The 27,826-nt window shown below is 44.8% G+C and overlaps 3 protein-coding genes across 5 annotated transcripts; 1 reads left to right on the top strand and 2 right to left on the bottom strand.

Moving 5' to 3' along the window:
• Positions 1 to 23: 23 nt before the first annotated feature.
• Positions 24 to 14,504, bottom strand: tfr1b (transferrin receptor 1b). Of its 2 annotated transcripts, XM_078938685.1 has the most exons (20): positions 9,205 to 9,378; positions 7,610 to 7,644; positions 7,349 to 7,535; positions 6,535 to 6,718; positions 5,517 to 5,654; positions 5,300 to 5,384; positions 5,093 to 5,212; positions 4,674 to 4,769; positions 4,464 to 4,603; positions 3,805 to 3,974; positions 3,615 to 3,734; positions 3,431 to 3,516; positions 3,186 to 3,249; positions 3,048 to 3,115; positions 2,911 to 2,978; positions 2,749 to 2,839; positions 2,456 to 2,683; positions 2,233 to 2,382; positions 1,884 to 2,096; positions 24 to 1,808 (listed from the first exon to the last, which is right to left on the bottom strand). In XM_078938685.1, exons 2-19 carry the CDS (start codon positions 7,640 to 7,642, stop codon positions 1,884 to 1,886), a joined length of 2,241 nt encoding a protein of 746 aa, XP_078794811.1. In that variant the 5' UTR covers positions 7,643 to 7,644; positions 9,205 to 9,378; the 3' UTR covers positions 24 to 1,808. The 2 variants fall into 2 exon arrangements, with proteins under 2 accessions (XP_078794811.1, XP_078794810.1); XM_078938684.1 differs by lacking the exon at positions 9,205 to 9,378 and adding an exon at positions 14,483 to 14,504 and having other exon boundaries at positions 24 to 2,096.
• Positions 12,238 to 18,295, top strand: msl2b (MSL complex subunit 2b). Of its 2 annotated transcripts, none has more exons than XM_078938686.1 (3): positions 12,238 to 12,312; positions 15,439 to 16,808; positions 16,891 to 18,295. In XM_078938686.1, exons 2-3 carry the CDS (start codon positions 15,519 to 15,521, stop codon positions 17,188 to 17,190), a joined length of 1,590 nt encoding a protein of 529 aa, XP_078794812.1. In that variant the 5' UTR covers positions 12,238 to 12,312; positions 15,439 to 15,518; the 3' UTR covers positions 17,191 to 18,295. The 2 variants fall into 2 exon arrangements, with proteins under 2 accessions (XP_078794812.1, XP_004081234.1); XM_004081186.5 differs by having other exon boundaries at positions 12,269 to 13,439.
• LOC101172365 (tumor necrosis factor ligand superfamily member 10) lies at positions 17,676 to 26,055 on the bottom strand. Its single transcript, XM_023950102.2, has 6 exons — positions 25,845 to 26,055; positions 24,573 to 24,698; positions 22,627 to 22,672; positions 22,441 to 22,557; positions 20,259 to 20,494; positions 17,676 to 19,452 (listed from the first exon to the last, which is right to left on the bottom strand). Exons 1-6 carry the CDS (start codon positions 25,950 to 25,952, stop codon positions 19,243 to 19,245), a joined length of 843 nt encoding a protein of 280 aa, XP_023805870.1. The 5' UTR covers positions 25,953 to 26,055; the 3' UTR covers positions 17,676 to 19,242.
• Between the last annotated feature and the right edge of the window lie 1,771 nt (positions 26,056 to 27,826).

Here is a 27,826-nt window from a genome sequence, read left to right on the forward strand (position 1 = left end):
TTACTAAAAACCAGACAGCAGACTTTTAGTAGGTGCAAAGCCAAAGGGTTTATTAGTAGTGTTGAATTCAGATGAGACATTTTCAGCTTTTTTTCTAACATGTTTGACCCAAAAAACATCCAGAAAAGAGGAGTCTGACTTTGACAGAACTCAGCAAATTGGAAAACATGAAACGTAAAACAGGTTTTTGTTCCGTTTCATGTTTTCCTCTTAAGGTGTTGCAGTTCTCACGTTTCAGCCACGAGGAGTCAGGAAACCAAACCGCTGACAAACCAGTTTGTTCCACAAAAGATTAAGAATAAAGTCGAGAAGACAAAAACTGGATAGGAACAAAACCGATTGTGTAAAGGGGGGGGGGGGGGGGGGGTGGATTACAACAAAATATGCGGGTCCTCTGTTCGTGTTTGTCCTGTCCATGTTTTAAATGACAGCGGTTCTGTTTCATTAAGTGCTTTTTGAAGAACATCTTTGCCACACAAAGGTAAAATAAAAAGCCGGTGAGTTCTATGGAATGCTAAAAGATGACGACACAAACCAATCTGAGTACATGAACTAACAATTTAGCCTAAAACTTACAGAAATAAACTCGTTTCTGAACATTTGACATTTATTCTGGAATGGTTTATTTCTTCGAGCAGCATTTTCCACAAAAAGAGGATTTGTGCACTAAACTGGGAAAAAATTATGTGTTGCATTAAAGTTGACGGGTGCTAATAACCTAAATATGTGGGGGGGCACCTCACAAATGTAGATTTGGACTTAGGATGGCTCTAGTTACCTTTTGGGGACAAATCTAGCTAAATAAATTAGAGGAAAGAAGGAAACGTGAAGAAATGTACAAATACATTTAATTCTCTAAAGATTGTTTTGGTTTCACCTCTTCTGATTGCATCTTGGTTGTTTATTTTTACTGTTTTTCTCATATTTAGTCCTCTATAAGCCTGCTTAGAGTGCATGGATGAGACACAAAAATCTCCAACACCACAAATTCCGTTTTTGAGCGACAGATTTGACCCTTTTAAACATCCCATAACCTCCTGAGGTTGAACTAAACGGTGAAAACACGTTGCCCGAAGGATGTACAGCTATAACGGAAAGAAACGGAGGCAAAATAAATAAATATATAAAAGTATAAAACTCTGGGAAACACTGCTCCCGATAAGTCGTTCCACCTTTCAGTGAAATATGAGAGACACTGCCCCCGATAAATACACGAGTACAAAAACAACAAGCGCTCGGCAGCGTTGACCCGTATGGAAGGCACTGCTCCCGATAACGTCGCCGTGAGAAGAAGCGCTGCAACAAACGCCGCCCTGTTCTGTTGTTTGAACCGATCGGACTCTCCGCAGACCGTTTGGAGCAACCAAAGTTTGAAGCTCCACAGCTGGAGGTGCGGGAGGCGGCAGGCTGTTGGCAGCAGTTCTCCTGCAGGCGTTCTGCGGCAGATGCTGCCGCAGCTTTCGACAGTATAACCGTCATAATTATGGAAGGCACTGCTTCCGATAACGTTGTATTAAAACACAACATAAGCTTATAGCAGGCGCTGCTGCTGATAAGTAAACTAAAAACCAGGTACAAATGAGGTCAGGAGGTCGCAGTGAGGGGCGGGGTCAGCAATTATAACTTCTTCAAGTATTTGGATGATAACTTCACCGTTTGTAAGCAATTTTTCACCTGGATCCTACTGAGACGAAGAAAAGCTTTGGGTTTACAGGACAAGTCTAAAGGTTTTTTTGTGGGTTTGTGCAGCGATAACCAGTGTTTGAGAGGCCCAGGGAGGAGAAGGACGGGAAAAGATTCAAGGCCACCTGAAAGGGAAAGGTTTTCACCTGAAATTCAACGAAAGAAACATTTAACAAACCCACAAGAAAAGCTTTTCAGACTCAGATTTCGTTATCCAGCTCCCAGATGTTTCCCATCATGGTGTTGGAGCAGGACTGCAGGTTCCAGGTGGCCAGAGCCAGCTGGGTGCGAAGCTCCTCCATGTCTGCGGAGGCCGCGATGGACGCCAGAGTGTGCGAACCCCGGCCGAAGACGAGGTGACGGAAGGGAGTTTCAACGGGGGACACGTACGGAGAAAGGAGGCAGTGCTCCACCTGAGGGGAGGAGGAGCAAACGTTCAGGTTGCAGACAAGAGATTCCCTTCTGTCTGTCCTTTTTTTTTTTTTTTTTCCATACATCATCAGTTTTAAAGGAAAATGAGTGTTTATGGGTGAACTCATCCCAGCTCACCTTCATGATCCGGTCGTTCAGGATCCGGCAGGCCTCCGGGTCCGTCAGGTCAGTGTTCTGGACGGCGCTGCTGATTCTCTCGGCTGCTCGCTGGAAGGATCCTCGTGCGCGGCTCAGCCAAGACGGACCGACGTCCTTCAGCTCGCCGGACTGCGGGGGCCCAACCGACAAAGTGTCAGCAGATGATCCGCTTCTTTTTGGATCCAAACGAACAGAACCTTACCTGCAACAGCGCCTGGACGCGCTTGTAGACGCGGGACACGTCTCTGGTGAGCACGCGGCCGTATCTGCTCACGTCCAGACTCAGCAGGTGGTCGTGGACCAAGCGGAGAGCCATCAGACCGGCGAACCGCGCCGCCGTCGCCGTGATCTCAGCCGTGTGCTGGTTGGTCTGGTAGTTCAGGTGGTCGCTGTTGTCCAGTAAGGTGCCGTAGTAGGTGTAATACTCAGCCTGCAGATCAGCACACAAACCGTGAGGCGCCGCTCCCCGCTGGAATGAGAAATATTCAGACTCACGTTGCTGGTGATGAAGTGAAAGGAGACGGAGGGAATTCCAGAGAACGCCATGAACGGATAAGCCGGGTCGTCCATTGCCATCGGCCTCATCCTGCAGGGGAACAAACACCAGAGACTTACAGGTGAACGTCTGTGGATCACAGAGACTGCAGGGTTACGTACACCTTCTCCTCCCAGCCTGCTCCTCCCATCATCTCGTACAGCGTACCGGAACCGAGAGGAGCTTCTACCTGCAGATCAGGAGCAGGTTAGGGTCGGACAAAAGGAACCTTCTGCTCAGGACGGAGAACGATCTGTACCTCCTTCATGGTACTCTCCATCAGGCTGAGGAGCAGCGGGCTGGCAGAGGCGATCAAACTCCCGCGACCTTTGGAGGACACTTCAACTTATTCCTTAAGCTTCTCACCATAAAAATACAGTTTTTACGTGGAACCTACCCATGACCATCCCGTCCAGGCTTATGTAGGTGAAGACCTTTTTATCAATGGAGGACATGTAACCCTAAAGACAAACACCGGTTCAGGTAAAGAGTGAATAACTCCCTCCCAGCAACATTTACGTCCTGTCTTTACACAACAAAGATACTGGGAATTTTCATCTCATCAGCTGGTCTGTAAGGTTGTTTCAGAGGACTCAGACTTGGACATCCTGGCCGAGTTTATCCTCTTCAACAAGTTCTCACCTCCAGCCACTCCGTGGCGCCGATGCTTCCATATTCTCCAGCACTCCAGCTTGCAAACACGATGCTCCTCCTGGGCCTGAATCCCTCTGAAGCAAAAGAACCAACATCTTAGAGCAAAAAAAACAAAAAAAACACTCTATAGTGGTTTGGCCTCTCTGGGACGCCGTACGCCGACAGTGCTTACGTTTCTCCACCATGGCGTGGAACGCTTTGGCCAGCTCCAACAGCACAGAGGTACCGACGGTGGCTTTGGCGTAGCCCGGCCCCCAAGCGTCTCTCTGCGCCCCCAGCACAACAAAGCGATCTGCTCCACATGTAGAAACACGTCAGCGTCGCACACGTTCAACGTACACCTGGAAACGGAGAGAACCTACCAGGATCGCTGAATCCTTTAACCACGCCAAAAATGTTGTGGATCTCCGTGCTGACCAGCTGGTTGTTCACCTCCACGCTGATGTTCTTGGCGCCTCCCAGGCTGTAGGTCACAGACGCGAGGTTGCCTTTGAAACCGCTGCTCGCTTCCGCTTCAGGACCGCCGATTTGTCTGGAGGAAGAAGATTCAGCGCTCAGCTACTTTCAGATACACAACAATTGTCGGTTTGCGGGTCTCCACAGACAAAGACCAACAACAAAACTCTCAAAATCTATAGTCTATAGGGACCAAAGATGGAAATTAGACTATATAATCTTATACATTTGCAATTTTTAATGTCATTTATATAGGCTGCATCTGTCTTAAACAAAATCTTCTGCTCTTCTTTTTTCATGGTTTCCCTCAAGAGTCATACTATAAAATTCTAACATTTACTTAACGTCTATAAAACACTCCTGTTTTGACTTTATATGTGCTTGACTCATTTTCTGTTGCTTATTTGACAGTAAAGATATAAGATACATGTCAAGTTTCTTTTAGATTTTATCTTCTTCCTCTTTGTTTTTCCAGAGTATTTCACCCGATTAAACCCAGTTTACCAAAGAATATTAACATCTTAGCTCTATTTTTTTTAAAAGGTTTTGGGAGATTTCCTCTTACCGAAAAAGAGATTTGGCCGTTTTGGCAGTTATAGTCTGCGCCAGAATCTTGGGGAGGCCGGAAGACTGGGTTGGAGCAAACTGGGTGTGGTTGAAGGAGGGGAATCCAGGAGTGTAGGGATCTCCTGAGCCCAAGTGAACCTGAGGAAAGAGGAAAACAGTCAGGAGTTTAGCCGTTTCTCTGCGTCTGAAAGCTGAAACCAGGACTCACGTGTCCGTAGAGCTCGATATCTTCATTCTGCTGGAACTCTTCCACATCTGGGTAAATCAGAACCGCAGACGCTCCTCTTCTGGCACCATTTTCCACCTAAAGGGACATGATCACAAACACCAAACTGAGCTACGTTCCCGGTCAAACATTGTTCATTCGCCGTCTTTCTACTAGAATAACAGTGGGGCAAAAAAGTATTCAGTCAGCCACCAATTGTGCAAGGTCTTCCACTTAAAAAGACAAGAGGCCTGTAATTTTCATCATAGGTAAACCTCAATTATGAGAGAAAAAAATACAGAAAATCCCATTTTCTGATTTTTAAAGAATTTATGTGTAAATGATGGTGGAAAATAAGTATTTGGTCAATAAAAATACTTTTTTGCCCCACTGTAGTTTCTCCTTCTCTCATAAGAATGAACCTGTTCTGCAAAGCTGAGGTTCCCAGCTCGGATCAGCAGCACGCAGCCTTCCAGCTTCGTGATCTTCTCCACCAAGTCCAGATCCGTTTGACGGCCATAGTTTGCGTAAACCAGCCGGCCCTGCAGACAGGATCACAAACCTTTTAGAGCGTTTTTCCACACTTTATCGTTAAGAAAACCTTAAAGAGGAAAAACGTCTCGACTGACCTGAACTCTGCCTGTGGCGCTGTAGGCCAAAAACCCGCTGGGCTTAAAGACCTCCGAGCCAAACTCAATTTGGTTTGGACGTTTGCTAAGAAACAGAGAAACTCTTAAGATGAACATCTTTTAGTCTGCAATGATGTGTTTTTCTATTCCTGAGGATTCAGAAATGTTTCATGGAAAGTGTTGGAAGAACCGAAGCGGGTCGTGAATTCTGACAGACCTGTCGGGTCTCTGCAGCTCAACGTAGTGAATATCCGTCCACGGATTCATCTGCAGCTCCGTGAAGGTGTCAAAGATCCGGTTCCCCAGGATGAGGTCCTCGGGGCTCCCGGCAGAGCGGCTGTTCAGATCCAAGTTTCTGCAGAGGTTTGAGGTCAGATCCAACATCCTCAAGCTTTTCTTTCAAATCAATTTGCAGTTTGACACAAACAAATGTTTTTTTGTTGAACTGATTCCTGAGAAATGATGTGCCGGCATCAGCAGGATTTGGTGTCACATCTCTGCTGTTGATGAGCCTCACCAACAACCTGCAATTGTGAAATTTCTCTTTTTTGCCAAACTAAGCAACTTTAGCAAAAACAATTTAATTTCTTACATTTTGCTGAAAGAAAATCCACTTGCTTTATTTTCAGGCTCCAGGATCTTTTTGAACACTTAAATGGAAGTTTTTGGGTTTTTTTTTCCCGGTTCCTGGTTATGACACAGACTCGTTTCGCCTGCCGGCTGCTCTCGCAACGATCTTCAAACGATTTAAAAGCGGATTATCTCCAAAAAAGTTCCGACCATAGATCCGAAGAAAAACTAAGCTACAACGAGGACATTAAAAAAAATCCTCACCAAAATGTCTATTTTACATAATTATCCTCATTGTGGTGATTATTGATACTTAAGTATTCTTGATGACCTGAAACGTTGCTGGTAAGGCATAAATATCTGATCAAATGTTATGAACCGGATAAAGATAAATCATGTAATGAAATGGTTACAGTAGAACAGGGGTGAGATTATAGAAATTCGCTTCCTTCCACTCCCGTTCAAACAATCTTTGATTCAATGTCTAAGTTTGATATGTCTTTGTATGAATGTATGACTGCTGATTGTATTATTTTGTGCATTATTCTTATTTGATTGGTTGAAATAAACCATTTCAAACGAAAATCAAAACTCAAAACTGTCTGAAAGTTTGAATATTTGTACAGAAAGGTGCATTCCGTCACTGTAACATCTGTACCGTTTACCTCAGAGTCACTTCCAGAGCGTCTTTGGTGAGTTGGTCTGCCAGAGCTTTGGTCAGATCCTTCCAGTCCAGCTGAGGCTGCACTTCTGCAGGCTGAGCCTCAGGGGGCGCCGAGGTCGTCTTTGGCTCACAGCCCCGTGGTTTTGCCTGATGTTTCCTGGAAGTGGCGCAACCCACTATTAAGCCTGCAGAGCAGAAGATGCAGCCGTGATGGAGTTATGGAAGAGATCATCGTCCACTCAAGATCCGCACGAGGAGCAAAAAGAGACCGAACTTCAAACACATTATAAACCTGAGGATATGGAAGCGGGAAACCTAACGGTTTCATCAGCGATGGAAGTCTCAGGTGTTGCGTGTTCAGTTTAAAGACGTTAGAGATGCTCTTCTGATCCAGCAGCGTGATCACGGCTCACCACGTCTTCAGAAAGACGCTTCCTATGAAAAATCATCTGGGATTCCTTCAAACTCTGCCTGTGAACACGGTTTCTTCAGAAAATCCTTTAAGTTGCTTGTTAACCTACAGAAGTCTTCAAACTTCTCATACTTGGAAGATTCTCAGTCATCCAGGTCCTGGTGTTAGAGGACTCTGTTCCTCAGCGCATTTGGATTATCTAGGTTCATCTAGAAGAGCAGCTTCTCCAGCGTTCACAAATGAAAAAAAGCTCTCAGAACTGGAGAAGCTACACGGAGAAACGTCTTCTAGACCAAAGTCCAGCTGTCATGAATCCTGGAGATCTCATCCACAGCTTCAACTTCGGTTCGGGGAGAACGGATCACATTAGTTACTGGACTGTTAGCATGAGATCACAACCAACCCAAAAGAAGCAACAGCGTGGCGCTCAGGACCAGGCAGATGAGCAAGCGGCGGTTCTGCTGCACAGGCGCCGGCCTGAAGCTCGGCGAGCCGTGCTCCTCCGCGGCGGCGTCCAGGTTGACCTCGCCGCGTCTCTCTCCGTCCTCGGCCGGCTGCAAAGTGAATCTGCTGTACCGCTCGCTTCTCATCTGCAGATGGAGGAAACAGAATGTTTGACGCTTGCAGGAAAAGGGATTTGAGTGCGGCAAAAATGGAGACTCACCACGCGGTTAAAAGCTGACCTCAGCCGATCCATCGCTGCGGAAACAGGAAAAGTGTTGGCGGTGAGAAGAACAGACAGTGATGCTTTAATATGATACATTGAACATAGAGCATTTTAAAACAGAACTTTTTGGAGTTTTGATTTCAAAACTGTGGCTTTTTGGTTCTCATTTTAGTGCCAACTACACCAATAGGTTTATGTCGCTTCAGGAAAAATACACATATTAGAGAAATGCTGCGTTCATGTCGTTTTGGAATAATCGGAAAAATGACTGACTCAGAAAACAACCATGAACGTCAGGAAAACAAATCTTCAGACGCAACGTAACTTTCTGCAGCTGAACAAAGGTCAGTGGATTTACAGAGCACAATCTATGGAGAGAAACCAGAATTACAGGGAGAAAGACCCGTTAACAAGGATTAAAAATAATCATTTATTCCAGTTCGGCAGGCCAGATTAAATAGTTTAAACAGCCCAAAAAATTTTTTTTAACTGAGTTCATTGACTGACTCACAACTCTAGCTGTAAGCTAGCTCACCCGCTAAAGCTAGCTAGCCCGCTAGCTTACAGCCCCTCATAACCCCAACCTAACATGAACGGTTCAACAAAAATAATGAGCAATATTGGATCGATCCAGCCGTACAGTTTAGATCCAGATTCCAGATCAGAGGGGAAAAAAAGAAGTTGGATCTATTTGTCTGCAGGTGGATGATCAGAATGGAGCGGAGCAGGAGGCTTGTGGCCCCGCCCAGAGTATTTTCTACGTCACAAACATGATCTTCTTCCAACAGGATTTTTTCGTCTGCTCCCGATTCAAACTATTTGAATAAAGAAAAACTCAGAGATGCAATTTTAATATTGTGTATATATCTGTCCTTCATTGTGAGAAAATACCACTAGAGTGTGTTAAAAACGCCATTTTCATCAGAAAAAGTCCCAGCAGCCACTGTTTCCACTCCAAACATGACTTCAGGGTTACTGCTGTTTCAGGTGGAAACAAGTTTGACCCCGATGACCTTTTCAGTCTCAGCTTCTTTGTATGTTTTTAAGAAGTACAAACCCTGAAAGTGACATTTGCTGCTTCAACACATCAGGGACAAACCCGTAAAAACAACAATAAACCACTTTCTGTTACGAGTAAAAAGAGTCCCCTAAGTTTCGTTTAGTTTCAAACAGGAATAAACTCAAACAGTTGGCAGTTAAAAGGTAAAGTCAATTAGAATCTTCGGCTAATTAAAAAAATAACCGATCCCAAAATGTAAGAAAAACTTCTCGATTTAAATTTTACGAAATTAAAACAGAATTTAAGAGTTTACCACGAAAAATAGTACGGAAAAATTCATCTGCATGACAATTTGGAGCGTCTGAACAGGAAAAAGAGGGTTAAACGGCGAAAAGAGATGTTAAAAACTTTGTTTTGTTTTTTCTTATCTTTAAAAGGATATATTTCTGCGCAGCTCTGATGGGATCAGTTTCAGTCAGATCAGAATGATTATTATTAGCTAACAGGAAGTCACTGCTTCGCGGAAAGCAAAAGAGCAAAAAACCAAACGGATAAATACACATTTAATCAAAAATAGATGCTTGTGTCTCACCTGAAAGCTGCTATACGTCTTTGACAGAAGACCGCTGCGCTGACTGGATAAATGTCAATGAAGACCATTGACTGTCCTTATGTTACCGTCAGGTGCAGCCCATGCACGACCTCTTCGTCTTCCGGTAGAGTTTTCCGGGTTTTAGCGCACGCGCATTACCGCCCCCTACTGGATTGGAGTGTAATTTGTATGTCTATCTATCTATCTATCTATCTATCTATCTATCTATCTATCTATCTATCTATCTATCTATCTATCTATCTATCTATCTATCTATCTATCTATCTATCTATCTATCTATATATATACTTTTTTTTAAATAAAGAGGAAAATGAATAAAGGAACACATTTATATTGAAGACAATAATTTTCATCAACAAGTTTTATTGCACTGGAAACTAATTTATAAGCATAACATTAGTCCGCACACCACACCTCTCTGGAACTGCTGTTACGTGTTACGAAGAAACATCCTTGTTTTACAATAACTGGCTGACTAAAGGGATATGGTCTGTTCTGCATCTACTGGATCATTTTGGAAATATTTTGATGTTTGAAAATGTTAATTCTAAATTTCAATTTATTGATCTGAAACAATGTGATGTTGTGATCAAAGCTCTTCCTCAGTCATTGATCCAAGTATCACAAAATCTATTGTTAAACAAAGTTCAATGAAAACTTCCTTTGCTCTGATTGGACAGACAGCCAGTTACGAAGACAGAACTACCAAATAGCCTCATACGAAGATTGTTTGTCAAAGAACTTTTCCAAACATCTCATCATAAATTTTTTTAAACACTTTTCTAAAGAAGAGGCGATTGTTTTTTTTACCAAAAGTGCAACACATTCATTTTAAAATAATTAGTGACATTTACCCATCCAAGGAATTTTTTAGACTTCGTTTTGGGTTTGAAGAGAATAATGAATTTTGTTTAAAGGACATTGAGACGGTGGATCATTTATTATTTATCTGTTGAGTTATGAAAACATTCTGGGAAGACTTCTGCTTTTGGTATTCTTCCAAAATTGCAATGCCTGTTCATTTAGACGCAAAAAATGTTTTATTCGGGCTGGCATCATCTAATAGACCAGAAAATATTGTTCTTAATGTTATGATGTTGCAAGGAAAGTTTTATATTCATAAAAATAAATATTTGAAGACCAAACCACTTTTTATTACATTTCATAAAGAGCTCTGTTTTTATTTTCAATGACTTCATTATATGAAAAAGAAGTATGGCTTGAAATTAATTAGTTTTGTTCAGAAATACAAAATTAATGAGTACCCCTAACCAGTATTAAACTATTTGGATGGATCTATGTTCTATTTTATTTTGCCTTATTTGTGTGTGTGTTATGTTCATTTGTTTTGTTTTTTTTTTATTTGTTTTTTTTATGTTTATATTTTATGTTTTCGGCAATGGTGATTGCTATTCGAGGTAATGTTAATTATATAGTTACTGTTGGTTGTTTTATGTATGATACTTCAATTGTCAATAAAGTTTTGGAAAAAAACATTGAAGACAATAATTAATAGGAACAAATTCAGCGAATTTGCTTCAGGTCTTCAGTTCCTCTTACACGATCAGATGGTTTTTGCTAAGAACTGGGAATGCTCTGCCATAAATGTTATTGGAGAACATCAGCACCATGGAGAGTGGAAGAACAAAGAGCAGGCAGTTCCTCAAAATGTTTCCATTGCTCCAGCAGCGACTCCTCCACAACCATCCAACCAGAGCCAGGAAGTCTTCAGCCAATCAGCAACTACCTGATTTCAAGTTCAGGTCTTAGTGTTTTAAAATGCAATAAATGCAAACAGTGAGACAGAATGTGCAAAATGTATACATGAGAACAATCACAGTATAATAATTGTAATAAAATACTTTCAACCTTTCTTTTGTTTAACAACAATAAAATACTTCTGAAACCATTTGGGGTTAAAATACCAACAAAAACAAGAAACTTTTTAAATGTGACCAACAGACATGTATAAACAAAATTTCTTGGGGTAAACTGGGAAAAGCGATAAAACATCAGGAAAACCTAGAAGTTTGAAGGTCAAGTCTGCAAAAACTGCAGCAGCACAATACTTACGTTAATTTATAATGTGACTGTTTTTTAAAGTTGTGTTTGTGGCCAACGGGTATAGCGGCTGTCATATTGAAGTTATTCGTTTCTGTCCACTTGCAAAAACGTGAAGTGGCTATAAAAACTGAAAATATGATGTATAAACCGGTTTTCATACATCCATAGCTCATCTGTATATTCTGTGTTTTCACTTTATTTAATTTTATTATTAGGCATAAGATGTGTTATGTTGTAATAGTGTACATAATTTATTACTTACTTACTTTTTACTTTTTTTATATTTTTGCACATTTTTGTATTTGTATACTTGCACATTTGGGAACACCCCTCACTTTTGCACATTGCTGTCACTTTTCTCTGCTTTTTGGAACTGCTGTGACAATTGAATTTCCCGAATGTGGGATCAATAAAGAAATATCTATCTATATCTATCCAAACAAAATTAAGTAAGTCCTGCTGTCATTACACCAACAATAAATAGTACTTCCTGCAAAAATCTGCTTTTTTCCAACTGCTTTGCATTAATCAAAATTAAAAAAATAGTTTAAAAGTTTTTTCCAGCGTTTGTTTCCTACAGAGAAAAGTGCATCTTGTCCCATCTTTTGCTTTTTTTTTGTTTCACACAATGACAAGAATATGTAATTTCTTTAAAAATAGATATTTATTTCATTCCCAGAATAACAATTTTTTGTGTAAGTAAAAAAGGTGATTTTATTCAGAAAAATACATTTATTTATTATTTTAAAACTGATTTTTCCTTTTAAAAAACTGGTCTTCTACCTTTCTTAATCAAAATAAAGAGCTATTTTCCTTGCAATGTGCTTCTATTCTATAGTTTTATATTATTGTTCCAATATTAAAGTTTTTTTCAATCCTTTTAGCAATTTACAGTACCAATCATCTGTTTTGATTGTGTTTATTTTTACAAAATTTAATTGCATCATTTAAAAAAGCACGTTTCATGTGGCCTCGCGAGATGAGGGAAACAGCGCCACCTTGTGCCTGAAGATGCAGCTAAAGGTATGAGGACTACAGCTCGGCTAACGATAGCAATGCGGGGAAAAAACAAAATTCTTAAATTTTTGTCCTAAAAAACATTCAAAGGTTACACGAAAAGCTGTGTACGGACTTTGTTGGACCTCTAGCTGATCCTTTTCCGCGACATTCCGGCCCGGAGGCTCACCGACAGGGAAATACCGCCGCTAATACGGACAAGGGGGAGCGGCCTGCTTTTGAAGCCGGCTTTGCGGTGCACCTGGAGCGGCGAGTGGCGTGAATCTAGGCCGAGGCTTCGGCTTTCTTCGTTCTCATGTTTCTGTTGGAAATCTGGACTCTGGGAGTTATTACAGATTAATTCAGGGCAGTCTGGCTTTCAGACGTCGAACCCCCGAAGGATGCGCAGCTGCTGGCGGTTTTTATAGACGCGGTTTTGTTGAAAAAGGACCGTTTCAACGCGAAGCGGCCTGTTTTGTTTTCGAGCCGCCGTCAACCTGAACGGACAATAACAACAAGCGCACGGTCCCTGCTGGGGCAGAAGCCAGTCCACCCCGGCCCGAGATCCCCCATGCGGCGCCGGGGCGGCGAGCAGGGATGCGAACTGTGAACGTGTCTCTGGGGCCCCACTTCAAACCAAAGCCCCTCAATGTGGGGGGCCGTAAACGGAGAAAGGACCTGTGAAAGCGGAGGAGTTGCTGCTCCTGGATCTCTGTGGGTTTTAGTTTGGAAACAGCCCGAATCCATGTGGGTGAATTTCTGCGTGTGAACGCTTCGAACCCGGGACAGCTGCTCGGACATGGACTGGATGTGACCGGGGATGAGACCCCTGCATTGCTGTGAGCTCAGACGGCTGTCCAGGTGGGATTCACCGGCGGGGAACTGAGGTCATCTATGCTCTCCTCAGAGCCTCCGGACCTCCTTTTGAGAAACTGTGGTTCTGCCCCGCTGGACCGGACCGGTCGGTCCAGTTAGGAGTCTGAGCGTTTGAACACATCCGAGCGGAGCAGAGATGAACCCCGTGAACGCAACCTCTCTGTACTTATCCGCCAGCCGCTCGGTGCTGCGGTGCGACCCCCGGGACCCCCGGGCCATGGCCGAGCTCTGCAAGCTGCTGCCGTTTTTCCGCCAGTCTCTGTCCTGCCTCGTGTGCGGTAAGTGACGCGCGCGCGCGCGGGGGTTTATGTGGACATAATCAGTGATTTTGGACCAAATGCACGAGCTGCTTCAAGAGGAGCCGTTCTTGTTGCATTCAGGTCCAGTCGTAAAAAACCACACTTGATTTTGACAGTAAAATTTAATTGTTTATTTTAATAAGACATAAACATATATTAGCAGGATTTGGAATGTTATTTCAGTTTGATGATACTGCGCTACTAATAATTCCAGACTTTTCACCACTTATGTTTAAATTTCCTGCATATCTTCCTTAAACTATATTCTAACTAAAGCAAAGTTCATTAGCATAGAGGGCATCATTTATATTGTAATGTTTAATCTTTTTATTACATTTTTAGTTTTATTTGTTGTTGGCGACTTTCTTGGCTTTGCATTAAAAGCCATCACTGACAGTCAAACCACGAGTTTTCTTTTTCTCCCCATATTGGATGAAAGTTACTAAAGCGTTTTAAGGATTCAACTTTATCGGACCTAACAATTAAGGGGGAAAGCTATTCGATCCACAAAGTCAGGTCTGTTATCTGTAGTACATACTTCACAAAAATAAATAAAACCAATGTTTACAGATCTGTTTATATACTGCTAGATAATTCAGAAGCTGGCATCTACACAGTCAAACAACCAATAATCTGTTGGTTTATGGTGAATAGTGTTAAAGCACTTTACGGTCTTCACACACACACACACACACATTTATATGGATGTTACACCAGCAGGCCAACAAGGAAACTATGTGGGAATGAGTGCTTTGCTCAAAGACACTTCAACATGCAGGCAGAGAACCTGCAACCAGAGAGCGACCGTTCCACCGCTGCACCAACAGTGAGCCAAAGCTGTAACGTTCACATTGGTTTGCTTTTCACTCAGAGGAGAAAAAGCTGTTTGGGTGAAAACTGATGACTCAAGTCTGTGAACAGATGATCGTCAGTCCTTCAGCCAATGAGTAAAACATTAACAGCTCATAAATGTCCCCGAAACTGAACACAGGCGTTAAGGTCCAGGAATGCCGTTTACTCACAATCAGCTGATTCTGTTCATGCGTGAAAGAAAAAAAATTTTTTTTTAAAAAGGAGCCTGGGACTTTGACCAAAATAAACAAAAGCAGCAGGTTGGCTGACCCACCTCCAGTGATTGTCAAAGTCAGCATCTCCTGCTCCTGACACACTACTGCCTATAAAGTTCAGGGGAGCCCGATCAGCTGATCTGGATCAGGTGAGCATGGTCAGTCAGCTGGATGGGGAGGAGCTATGCTTGAGCATCCATCCTCCAGTGCAAACTTTGGATTATGACATCTAGATATTTTCTCTCAGTTTCACTCCAACTGTCTAATGTTTCCATCCAATATGGCAGCAGTCAGGTATTTCTTTACCTGCCTGCGATGCCACATGCAAGCCGTCTTTAGGGTTAATCAGCTCCTATCTTCTTGATCTCGTCAAAGTTGTTTGAGATGCTCTTTTCATGATGGCCCCCCCTACAGCATTTGGCCTCCTCTGCTGATGTTTCCAAATACTCACATCAAGAATCGAACACCATAACTTCTTATCAACTCTGCAGTTTTATGCATTTTTTTGTTAGTTTCTTTAGTTTATGTTTGAAAGTGAGACGTTCTTCTCAGAGATCTGGACTCTTGTTGTTTACGTCCTTTAATATTAACAGGATAATAATGGTGCAGCGTGTTTAATATTGATGTTTGGTGCTGGCCGGGCCATTGCTTCCAAATGGACATTCATTCTGCAGCTGCACTCTCCAGAAACGGCGTCGCTAAGGAAGCTCCAGTCAAAGAGCGGCTGTCCTTCAGCGGGGCAGCTTTCCAGGATCCGCTCTTCTTTACAAACGCTTACTTCAGGAATCGGTTGCAGCAAAGAAGGAGCTTCTGCTCTTCCAATTAGATCAGAATCTATTGTCCTCCGTTAACATGTTAGGGACTTGTTTCACTGGCATGAGCTGTAAATGATTCTTTTTTTCTGGATTCAGGTAACCTGCTGCAGGACCCCATCGCTCCCACCAACTCGTCGTGTCAGCATTACGTCTGTCGCGGCTGTAAGGGTCAGAGGATGCAGCTGAAGCCGTCCTGCAGTTGGTGTAAGGACTACACCTGCTTCGAGGAGAACAGACAGCTCTCTTTGCTCGTCCAGTGTTACAGGAAGCTCTGTCTCTACATAATTCACTCGCCGCTTGCTCCCCACGTAGCGGGCGCCGCCAGTGACTCTCCAGACCTTCAGGCTATCCTCACTGAGGGCCTGACTCTGGCTGAGAGCGAGCCGCAGTCAGAGGACGCCGTGGACTTGGTCGCGCAGACACAGTCCGCCTCCACCTCAGAGGCGGCCAGTTGTGAGGAGACTTCGCCCACTAGGGAGGTGAATGGCGGGGAAAGAAGTCCTGTGAGCGTAAACCGACTCACGGGGTGCAATGGCCTTTCAGGTAAAGACTCGCTGCAGTCCGTTACCATGGAAACTCCTGGAGGTGTGGCAAAGCAGGAGAGCTTTTCAGAAGAGATACCTGTGTGTGTAACCATGACAGGGAGCGGGGAGGCTGGGCTTTGTGACATCTCTTCTTTCAGTGAAGACCTAAAACCCACTGGGGGGCCGCTGTTGTTGAGTGTTGAGGAGGTTCTAAGGACTCTGGAAACAGACACTGAGCCGGATGCGACCCCTGAGCACCCAGAGAATCCCGTTTCTGGACCTCAGTGCAGCCTCAACAGCCCTCTCTGCTCTCCTAGCTCTAACCTCTCCTGCTTGGTACCTTCCCCGCCCCCTGAAAAAATTCTTCGTCCCTTCCGGCCCCACCCTCAGTCTTTTGTGCCTCCCCCCCAGCCCGTCAAAGTTTCCCAACGCACGCCACTCCGGTCTCACAGGAAGCGTTCTCGCTCTGAAAGCGACAGCGAGAAGGTGCAGCCCCTCCCCATTTCCAGCCTTTTAAGAGGCATCCCCATTGATGCCATCAGTTCCCCTCATCACCTGAACCCCGGATCCACCTCCAAACACGAGTCCAAGTTCCCCTCTACAGCGCCCCACCCCCGCTTGCTGGCGGTGCCTAATGGGATCCCCGCCAAGGTGGGCAAGACGGCCTTGGTGTCCAACAAACCACTGAAAAAGACTTTGGAGCACCACGGGGTCAACAAGAAGGCCTACACCAAAGCCAGGCAAGGAGCCCCCAAGCCCCGCTCTCAGCCCCGGGATAGATTCCCCCCCCATTCCCACCCCCTGACCCACCCGCCCAGCCCCTCAAAGCCGCTATACAAGAAGCCGGTGGAAAAAAAAGGCTGCAAGTGTGGCCGCGCCACGCAGAACCCGTCGGTGTTGACCTGCAGGGGGCAGCGCTGCCCCTGCTACTCCAACCGCAAGGTGAGAAAGTCCTTCCCAGCTGCAGCTGCAGACCTGCTGCAGCAGGAATGACTGATGGTCGGCGTGCTGTTTGTCGTTGCAGGCATGTCTGGACTGCATTTGCCGCGGCTGCCAGAACTCCTACATGGCCAACGGGGAGAAGAAGCTGGAGGCCTTCGCCGTGCCGGAGAAGGCCCTGGAACAAACCCGGCTCACGCTGGGCATCAACCTGACCAGCATCACCGCCGCCGCGCTCCGCAGCCCCACCACCAGCTCTCCGGGCAGTACCCTCCTCAATGTTACCACGGCCACGGGGGCGCCTGTCTCCGCCGCCTTCCTGTCGGGGGCGGGGCATGACAACCGGGTCTTTGAAGACTCGCTGGAGATGCGGTTTGACTGCTGAGATTTCGCCCGCGTGGTCACGCACATTCCCTCCCCCGCGTTCCCCGCGGGAACCTCCATGGGCGGAGCCAGAAACAGGCAGCTATAGTGAAGGGCGGGGCGGAGCCATCGTCCACTCCCCCATAACTGCGCCATGCGTATGATGGAGAAGGTCGTAGCATGACTGTAATGTCAGTGCGGGTCGGTTCTGGGTCGCGTGTAGAGCATGTGGTGTAGCTAAACCCGGCGAGTCGACCTCGGTCACGCCAGCGTGTGCGTGTGACATCATCAGAGACCGGTGTAATTTATACAGAAGACGTTTTTGTACGTGGACACTTTCCATTTTATGATGTATTTTTTAAGTTGCGTTAACGGAAGGCATGGGAGCGAACCCGCTTTCAGCCAGAACCGCATGGCAGAAGGGCGGACGCTAGCCCCGCCCCTCACCACCTCAAACTGACCCGAGCAGGAAAGATTGAAGAACCACAATGTGAAATCACAGCCAGCCAAGGTTTGAGTATTTATTCTTGTTGAATGTATATTCTATGTGAGCCATTTGCCCAGACTGACCAAACCTGATGCTACCCTGTTCTACACTGAAGAGAAGCTGTATATAAACCAGGTGAAGGTGTGAGTTTTCGGGTCACGTCTGAGGCTGCAGGAAATCCAAACGCTCAGCTGTGTACATGGAGCGCATGGCGCAGACCCACCAGTTCTCCTGTGTTTGTGTCAGACTCTGGTGGACGGCTGCGTGCTCCACTGACATCTGTTCCTGGAAGCTACTCACATGCTGCTAAACACTACAAAGTACTCCAAGAAAGACGGCACCCTAGTTCTCCTCGTTTGTTTCGGTTCTCTCTTCTTTTAGCATTTGGTAGTATTTATTGGACCCCCCCCCCCCCCCCCCCCCCCAATATAATCCAGTGTACTGCGGCTCCGATTTCAGTCCCACCTTCCTGTTGAGTCTGACGATCCGACCCGGGTCTGTTTCTGCCTGAGATCTGTCACTGTCTAATTCCTGGTGTTTGTTTCTAGTCTCCAAACTGTTGTTTGTTCTCCCTCTGGGCATTTAAATACCTGTAAAATAACTGTATGATATTTCCACAAAAAAGAAAATCCGAAATCCAGAGAGCATGGACTCATCTTTTGCAGCTGCAATGCTACAGATAGACAGTAGGGGGCAGTAGAGGACAGGAAAGAGACACGGGGGAAACTAGTCAAATCAGATTTTTACACTTGGTTTTGAATAAATATTTACATAAAATAAATTTCACAATTAGGAAAATAACAAACAAAATAGGTTTCTGCAGACACGCTCTCTTTAATTTGGACATTTTACCTCTAAAGGCTGGAAATGTCTTATTGTAAAGCAACTGCAGAGACGGCTCACGTTCCAGACAAAAGAAAAATGTCACTTATAGCTGTTTTCTAACAAATCTTCACTCGTTTAAGAGTCGACATCTTTCTGGGTTTTCAGCTCAGAAAAAAGTCAGAAACTAGTTTCAGTTTAATGGAAAAGAAACATCTTTGCTGGAGTCAGAAAATGGATTGAGTAAAAAAAGTTTTTTTTTCTTGCAGTTAGGATTCGTTGTTGGAGCGCAGGTCTTACGTTCCAATCAGCAAAGCGAGGAGCCATGTTTCAGTCTGAAGCACGGCTTTGAATCACAATCATTAAAAACCAACATGTCCATTATCAAAACAGATTCAGTCGCGAATGTCAGTTCATAAAAACAACACGACTGTTGATAAATCTGCATAAAAGCTTGTACTGAGGTAACAGCACCCTCTAGTGAAGACTCAGGGATCCATCGCCTTTTCATTCTTGTCCACTTTTAGAAAAAATACATCTTATTCCAGTTGATTCAAATGTCAAAATGGGCCTTGAAGTTAGACTTTTAATTTATTTAACTTCAAAAATATTGTCTTCATGAAGTCCATTCTTGATTTATTTACAAACTTGCGTGAGTCTTGACAGTCTTCCAGAGATGTCGCTTTCCTGTGGACCGCTTTTGTTCATAAAAAAAAGGAATTTTCCCGCAAAGTTCGGTTGAAGCTTTTATGCTCGTCTGAGCTTCTAGCTGACGAGAAACACCCCGAAGAAGCTGCCCCCCCTGTCCGTGTCCACGGCAGAGGCGTTAGTCACCGTGACAAACAGGCGGTCGCCGGTGCTGAGGGAAAACAGGCCTCCCTGGTGAGCAGAATGCAGAGAGAAATCGGAATCCCGAGACCAGCAGGAGGTCCGGCTTGTCTTCATCAGCAAGATGGGAACGGGGTATGAGCTCATCTGGGACCAGGAAAAGCAGGAGTGATCAGGGAGGAACCAAAGCAAATATTTCCACACATTCGCTAATTCATTAAAGACGTTCCTCTGACATCAGCTGAGCTCTGAAAGCAAACGCCATGAACAGGAACCAGGAGAGGTATCAGGTTTTGGAGGATAAACTGACATCTTCGTCTCATGATGAGATGACCTACTTATAGTAAAAACCTAAAGCAGGTCCCTCTGACACAATTACAGCTTTCAAGAACTCACTTTGAGGGAAGATTCCCTGGAAAACGCTGACGCTCCTCCAGTGCCCTCAGAACACTTGTGGGGTTTTGCATGTTATAGGGACCTAGAATGGCAGCTTGAAGAAACTTCAGAGGCGAAAGTCCCTCTGCGATCACCTGGTCTATTTTCAAAGGGTTCCTAGTGGTCTTTTCGTATGGAAGCGATTGTGTTGCATAATTAAAAATAAAAGTCAAAACCAGAAATGCTTTTTCATTTTCAAAATGAAGCTGCATTTTTTGACTCTAAATTAAAATGAAAAATCAATCCGCCAAAATGCTTTTTCATTTTCTACTTACTAGTTTCCATCCAATATGGTTACAGTCAGGTATGGAAACCCTTCCCTCCTCATTACCGAGAGCTCTCTGTTTCCATGCTAGTTTACAGCCCCTCCCAACCTACCATTAGCAGTGCAACAAAAATGACAAACGGATACCCAGCCACACAGTTTGTAGCCGAATGCCAGCTCAGAACCAAGGATGGAGAGTCCAGAAACTGGAAGAGAAGAGTCGATAAGAAAAGCGGGTCATGGTGACCTTCACCTTTTTATAGACGTACTGCAGCAGGGGTCTCCCTCTGTCCTCGCCCTCCTCACCCTGCTCCTCCAGGGAGAGGGTGTGTCTGAAGTAGGTCTGGGCGTAGATGTAGTACAGGCCGGGCTGGGGTACCACCAGCTCCCCGTCCACCAGCTGAACCTCCTGGAGGAACGCCGGGTCCTTCTGCCCGTCCCACCACGAAATCTTCTGGCCCTGAACCCGCCTCTGGAGGGAGACTGAAGCTGTGGCACAGGGGGTCAAAGGTTAGGAACTTTTTTTCCAAACAGGAAAATGAACACCAGTTTTTGCACGTCTGCAAAAGACATTTGTTAAGCAAAGTCTGGCTGGGGGGGGCCTGCTGAGCAACAGCGCCCCCCCCCCCAAGGCATCATAACTTTATTGAGTCTGCAGATGGACCAATCTGCACCTGCTGTTCTGTGAAAGTGAAACTTCCTCAGGAGACTCGGCTTCACCGCTTTAGGGTCAGAGACCGCAGGTCTCCAAAGAAACGAGAGAAAAACTCACGAAAGTTTCACTTCTCGTCGTTTTGGTCATTTATTGAAAAAATGATGAAACCTGACAGTTTGGATTCTTTTCTTTTATCTACACTTCTGCAACCCGAGGCTCCGGAGCCACATGTGGCTATTTTACCCCTCCATCGTGGCTCTTTTACCCCTTCATTGTGGCTCTTTTACCCCTTTATTGTGGCTATTTTACCCCTCCATCGTGGCTCTTTTACCCCTTCATTGTGGCTCTTTTACCCCTCCATCGTGGCTCTTTTACCCCTTCATTGTGGCTCTTTTACCCCTCCATTATGGCTGTTTTAACCCTCTATTGTGGCTCTTTTACCCCTATATTGTGGCTCTTTTACCCTTCTATTGTGGCTATTCCCCCCCTTCATCGTGGCTCTTTTACCCCTTTATTGTGGCTCTTTTACCCCTTCATTGTGGCTCTTTTACCCCTCCATTATGGCTGTTTTAACCCTCTATTGTGGCTCTTTTACCCCTTCATTGTGGCTCTTTTACCCCTCCATTATGGCTGTTTTAACCCTCTATTGTGGCTCTTTTACCCCTTCATTGTGGCTCTTTTACCCCTCCATTATGGCTGTTTTAACCCTCTATTGTGGCTCTTTTACCCCTCCATTATGGCTCTTTTACCCCTTCATCGTGGCTCTTTTACCCCTTCATTGTGGCTATTTTACCCCTTCATTGTGGCTCTTTTACCCCTCCATTATGGCTGTTTTAACCCTTTATTGTGGCTGTTTTAACCCTCTATTGTGGCTCTTTTACCCTTTTATTGTGGCTCTTTTACCCCTCTATCATGGCTCTTTTACCCCTCTATCATGGCTCTTTTACCCCTTCATCGTGGCTCTTTTACCCCTTCATTGTGGCTCTTTTACCCCTCCATTATGGCTGTTTTAACCCTCTATTGTGCCTCTTTTACCCCTCTTTTTGTGGCTCTCTGTTTGAAAAAAATAAAATGTTCTTCATTTTACAAAGCACCGTTTATTTGGACTGCAAGGTGCCACAAACAGTTGGATAAGTCAAACTTTGGGAGGTTCTTGACCATACTACCCACAATGCTCCAGCTTTAACCAAAGTTGAACCGCAACCTCTTGAGAGCTTTTGGAGCACAGAAACCGATTGTAGATCAGTAAACAAAACCAGAATTCAAACATGAGGCACTGGGGATTATAAGGCGGATTTCTTCTGAAGAATTCAAGGATTTTAAGTTCACCTTATGGTCTGAAAAATACGATACGGGTCGCTTAGTCCTGATTTACATATTTCTGCCTGAGATGCACCTGCTGACATTACTAACAACTACATTTGCTGCACTCAGATGATTCTACGTGGTACAGTGGGTCTTTTATTTTGAAAGGACATCCTGTGAACCTGTGTCAAAAGTTATAACCATAAAGGAAAAAAAACTATTTTTTTTATGGTCAATTTATGTCAAAAACAATAGAAACAATTAGTAACGATAACATAATAAATACAAATCAGTGGGTTTTTTTTTAACATGAATAAAACTTCAAAGGTGAAGCCTTTAAAAAACGCTAATTCTTGTTTAATACTTTTCTATCAACATAAAGCAAACGAGTCTGAACCGTTTTTGTTGGTTTCAGACACTGAAGTGTTGAATCTGAGTCATTTGTGGACAACCTGCAGCTCCACGCTGATCTCACCTCCTCCTCCCTGCTGCAGTTTGGGAACAACGCTCCCCGTCACATGAGCCGCCACTTTAGGCTGAAGTGACGCTCTGTCCTCCATCACTAGAGACGGCAGCACCCGGGAGACTTCATCTAACAAAAGGGAACAGGCTTTAGATCCTGAGGAGACTCTGAACTCTGAACCCGTTTGAGTGTTCTCACCTCTGACGGCCGAGGAAAGCTGCTTCTGGTAACGCTGAGACAAAGACTGTGAGGAGGAACAAACCACTTTTCAGAAACACACATTTGAGAGTTTTGTTTTTTTACATTCAGGTTGGACTGAAGGACAAAAAAACAACACTGGAGTTAGAGCGCAGCCCTTTATCTGCAGAGAAGAACCGCCAGCTCTTTCGCCAAACAGCCTTTGACCCTGAAAATGTGCCGACATCAGAAGCAGGAAGCACTTCAGAGAAAAACAAGACGCCTTCATGTCCCAGAAACAGATCCAGTCTTGGAAACGGATCTCTCTCCATTTTTTCAGGTGATTGATGTTTCTCGTCGACAAGAAAATGAGAAGAACGTGCTGTCAGGTTATAGAGCGTCCCCCGTCAGTCAGGTGTCTGTAAAAAGCTTCCTTTACATCAAATCGGAGCTTCATTAAGTCAAAACCCACCATCACATTTACAACCAATGCTCCGAATGTATGGAGCCCCAAACGGGAATCACATAATCAACCAATAAATCTCTCATAAATATATACAAAGATTGTGGAAAAACCTGCACACAGATTTTAAATTAGCCATTATATTATTAAAAATGTCCTGCTGAAAAACAGCAACATGAAATAAAAACAAAGCTACTTTGGAAATATTGATTTTGAAATCTCAGTTTCTGAAAAAAGCCATAGAATTATAATAATAGTCAACATGAATTAAAATGAATGGTTTAAAATACAGTTTTAAAATAATGAACAAGTTTTTAAAGCAAAATGAAATATATTTAATAATATCATGGCTAATTTAAAATCTGTGTGCAGGTTTTTCCACAATTTCATGATCTTTTAATGTATTTATGGGAAGTTCAGTGATTGATTGTGTGATTGGGTTATTTTTTTGAATTATGAACAATTTGGGGCTCCATAAGAATCGGCTCAAACCGTTGACTTCATTTCATTTCCATCAGCAGCAAACAGAGGGAAGTTGGAAGGAAACTAACCGTGCCTGCAATAAATCAAGGATCCAGACTTCTGGACGTCCTGCTGACAATGACCGCTACTCAACCGCTGAAATATCTGCAGGATGGAAGGTCTCCTCACATTTCAGACATTTGTGCTCCACAGAGGATCAAGCTTTTCTTTCTTTTTCTGCCTAAAACCTTTTCCTTTAGGGTAAAAAAAAAAAAAAGCCTTTTGGGGTCAATTCGGCTTTAACTTCCATCAGACCACCACAGGGATGATATTCTCAAAGCTCCTTTTGGATCCAACAAAGCATGTCTAAGAAGCAACAGCTTAAGTTTTGCAGCAGTGCCAAACCTGAGCGAACCCCACATGCGCAGGGCGTCCCGCACCAGAGTAAGACGGCCGACGCACACACAGAAGAAAACACACAAAGGCTGTGTGAGGGCCGGGCAGGTGAGCGCATACCTGCATTGGTAGGGCCTCAGAGGATGAAGGAGCTCTTTGTGAGTCTGCGACACACTTTTCAGTGTTTTTGTCAGGTAATGTTGGCAGGAAGTGCCTGATGTGACAACAAGAATCCTGAACTTCCTCTCCCAGCACCCCCCAAGGATTGGGGTTTGTAGGGTGAAGCTGGAATTAGTTTGTTTTTTTCCTGCAGATTTCACAGAAGACAAATTCTCCAACAGCAGAACGGGAATGCTTCCAAATGGTGAAAGAAAATCCCAGAAGTGACTCAAATGCTAAAGATTTGGGTTTCACAGTTAAAATGTGCATGTGTGTGTGTGTGTGTGTGTGTGGGGGGGGGGGGGGGGGGGGCGCATTAGTAATGTCTCTAGCATCGAGTGGGTGGGGAGTTTTGACAGAGGCTAGGTTAAGGGGGGAAGCATTCTGAGACCCGAGCCAAGAGTCCAGTGGAAAACAACCTTGACCGCGCGCGCGGCGTGCTGCGGGACAGTGAGCTCATGCACGAAAACACGCAGACACGTCCCACCTTCTCGATGAGCAGGTGAAGCTGCTGAGTGACCGGCCAGCATGGATCTCCTTGGACAGCCATGAAGCTCTGCAGGTTGGCGCCCGTCAGACAGGAAACGCTGCTCCTGGCAAACGTCTCCTTCATCTGTGGAGTACAAAGACGAAAACCCCAGTCAAGAAGAAATGATCCGATTGTTCTGCTTCGCAAAACTGAAACGGAACAATTGTTCATTTATGGACGGATCTAACATCTTTACAGCAAAGACACACAGTTATGTGGTCTGTGCTGTAAAGGCACCACTTCAATAAATGCTTTAAATAAAGTCCCACTCCAATGAAAATCATGTGTTGTCTCTTTTTAACAGGTTCCTGTGGCATTTTTCTCATGATGGAGGACATTTAGTAAGAAAATCAAGATTAAAATTGCATATCTGAGTATTTCTTTATTCAAATCGTTGACAAAAAAAGGCAGTGACGTAACAATACGCAGGGCGGATCCTAAGCTCCATTCTGATGCATCAGAGCATCAGCAGCGGCTGATAAATAGACAAATAGAACCATATTGCTCGCGCTTTTTGTTGGACCGGTGATGTCAGGCTGGGGATGTGGGGGGCTGTAAGCTAGCAGGAGAGAGTGTAAACAGAGAGCTCTCATCTAAAGTAAGGTGGGGCGGGGTTGCTCTGGGATAATGGCCCCACCCACAACCCAGAGGTGAATTTCTAAAGAACACCTGCTGCTCTGCAGAAACTATGTTCAAAAAACCAATGCAGGTTTTTTTTTTTTTTTGGCTGAAAACGTCATAATCATCTTTAAAACACCACCGGGAACACTTTGAAATGAGATCAAACGATGATTGGAGTTGGACTTTAAAGTAAAACATGTTTTCTTTATTCTTGTAAAGCAGAAAAACATGTTGTAGTTTTGTTCCAATGCAGAGGAATACGTGCAAACTGCATGCTTTTTTTATTTATTAAATATGCATCTTTTTGTGTTTCTGAACCAAATACCTGCAGGTTTTTATTTCATTTGTTTGTCAGGTTGGATTCATACAGGAAGTGAGGTGACCTCTTCTGCTTCTGAAGATGCTGAAGCTCAAAGAAGTTCAGGATTCAAACCAGATTCAACAGAAATCCCCCAAAAAAACCTTTAACCTCCTCCTCTCTCCTGCGCAAACAAGCCGCGCGCGCGGCACAGCAGAACCAAAGCGCACGCGCCGGATCCAAAGCGCCAACTCTCAGCTCTGACTCCAGCGCGTGCGCTTCCTTCAGGGGTCAGGTGAGGCGTTTCTTACCGCGTGCAGCACCGCGCTGAAGCGCAGCACCGTGAACGTCACCACCACCGTCTGCAGAAGAACCAGCACCAGCAGCAGAACCCCGAACCTCGAACCCGAGCCCGTCATAACGGCAGACAGCCGCCCGGAACCCGAGCCGCGCCGTCCCGATCCCGGAGCTCCAGAGGGGGAACAAAGCAAAAAGAGCTGACTTCTTCCCTTTCAACCCTCCCCGTCTCGGAGGAGGAGGAAGAGGAGGAGAAGGAGCGGGAGGAGGCGGGCCTGCAGGACAACACTCGGACATTTATTGTTTGGTGGCTGCAAAAACGCCTCCATGTTCCTTCATCCAACACTTTGGCCGTCAGGGTTCCCAGTTTGATCTCAAAGCTGGTCCAGCTGTCATCATCTTCTGCTCCACAACAGAACCTGTCAGGCTTTCGGAGTAAAGGGATGAATAGATGTTCCTGACAACTCTTTGGAACATCATCCATCATCAAACACCCTCCACCCGTCATGTCTGCTGTACGGCGTTGTCCTGCTGGCCCCTGATGACGAGTTTCTATGGAAACTCGTCAGATGTGTTTCTCATATCGCCGTCCTGTCAGGTCGTTGTTTGGAATTTCCTTTCCCCGTCGTCTACACAGCAGTTAAGCTCAGCTCTGCGTGGCCGCAGGCGGTGGACTCGAGTCTGTTCTTGTTCTTTCAGGCCTCACTCCTGCGTTTGACACACAGAAGAACGTCGCTGGTATTTTATTTAAATCCGACAGATTCCAGTGTCATTCTGCAATCAGTCACGGTGTTCCTCAGGGCTCTGTGTTAGCTCCTGTACTGTTTAGTCCAAGAATGCTCATTACCTCGATTGCGATCGACCGGTCGATCTTCCAGGACATGAAGGTAGATCGCAGACCAGCAAAGACAAATAACCAATAAAATAAAAATGTACTTCTAAAAAATCCACCAGCCAATCAAAATTATCACTGAGAAGTACGGGACTTGATTGACATGCAGAACGGTCAATCGGTCAATTCTCTGAAACATACGTCACTGCACATGCGTGTTTAAATTCACTGAGCGCAAATTCTGTCTGTCATCAGAAAGTCGCTTTCTGTCCCGCGGGACATCAAGTCCCCGGCAGAAGAACACTCTGGACAACCGGAGTGTTTATTGAAGCCCGGGCCGCCGTGTGTCCTCCTGCAATCGCCTCTGGAGTTCTCGCCCCATAAATACGAGTTCATTAAGGAAGCTGTGTTTTCCATGAAACGCGCTTCGTACAGAGCCAGCAGCAGCGCTTTCGAAATGCCACGCTCCCCCCATTGCACGGTTTACAACAGAGCATGACATACGATGGTCACTGCTTTCTGTCTTTATAATGAAAGGCATCAACGAGAGCATCCAGAACACACCAGAACACACCTCACATCCAGAACACACCTTACATCCAGAACACACCTCACATCCAGAACACACCTTACATCCAGAACACACCTTACATCCAGAACACACCTCACATCCAGAACACACCTTACATCCAGAACACACCTCACATCCAGAACACACCTTACATCCAGAACACACCTCACATCCAGAACACACCTTACATCCAGAACACACCTTACATCCAGAACACACCTCACATCCAGAACACACCTTACATCCAGAACACACCTCACATCCAGAACACACCTTACATCCAGAACACACCTTACATCCAGAACACACCAGAACACACCTTACATCTATAAGTTAACACACCAGAACACACCTTACATCCAGAACACACCTCACATCCAGAACACACCTCACATCCAGAACACACCTCACATCCAGAACACACCTCACATCCAGAACACACCTCACATCCAGAACACACCTCACATCCAGAACACACCTTACATCCAGAACACACCTCACATCCAGAACACACCTTACATCCAGAACACACCAGAACACACCTTACATCTATAAGTTAACACACCAGAACACACCTCACATCCAGAACACAC

Source organism: Oryzias latipes, chromosome 20 (assembly GCF_053564925.1).
Source record: "Oryzias latipes strain Hd-rR chromosome 20, Olatipes_Hd-rR_3.1".
NCBI lineage: Eukaryota > Metazoa > Chordata > Actinopteri > Beloniformes > Adrianichthyidae > Oryzias > Oryzias latipes.

Coding starts and splice junctions, on each gene's coding strand:
- msl2b (XM_004081186.5), top strand. CDS start 13,298: ATGAACCCCGTGAACGCAACCTCTCTGTACTTATCCGCCAGCCGCTCG. Junction 13,440..15,438: donor TCTGTCCTGCCTCGTGTGCG/GTAAGTGACGCG, acceptor TTCTGGATTCAG/GTAACCTGCTGCAGGACCCC. Junction 16,809..16,890: donor CCTGCTACTCCAACCGCAAG/GTGAGAAAGTCC, acceptor TTGTCGTTGCAG/GCATGTCTGGACTGCATTTG.
- LOC101172365 (XM_023950102.2), bottom strand. CDS start 25,952: ATGACGGGCTCGGGTTCGAGGTTCGGGGTTCTGCTGCTGGTGCTGGTT. Junction 24,699..25,844: donor TCAGCGCGGTGCTGCACGCG/GTAAGAAACGCC, acceptor TGTACTCCACAG/ATGAAGGAGACGTTTGCCAG. Junction 22,673..24,572: donor TTCACCTGCTCATCGAGAAG/GTGGGACGTGTC, acceptor TCCTCCTCACAG/TCTTTGTCTCAGCGTTACCA.
- tfr1b (XM_078938684.1), bottom strand. CDS start 7,642: ATGGATCGGCTGAGGTCAGCTTTTAACCGCGTG. Junction 5,213..5,299: donor GCGCCACAGGCAGAGTTCAG/GTCAGTCGAGAC, acceptor TCCTGTCTGCAG/GGCCGGCTGGTTTACGCAAA. Junction 3,116..3,185: donor CCTGGACGGGATGGTCATGG/GTAGGTTCCACG, acceptor TGTCCTCCAAAG/GTCGCGGGAGTTTGATCGCC.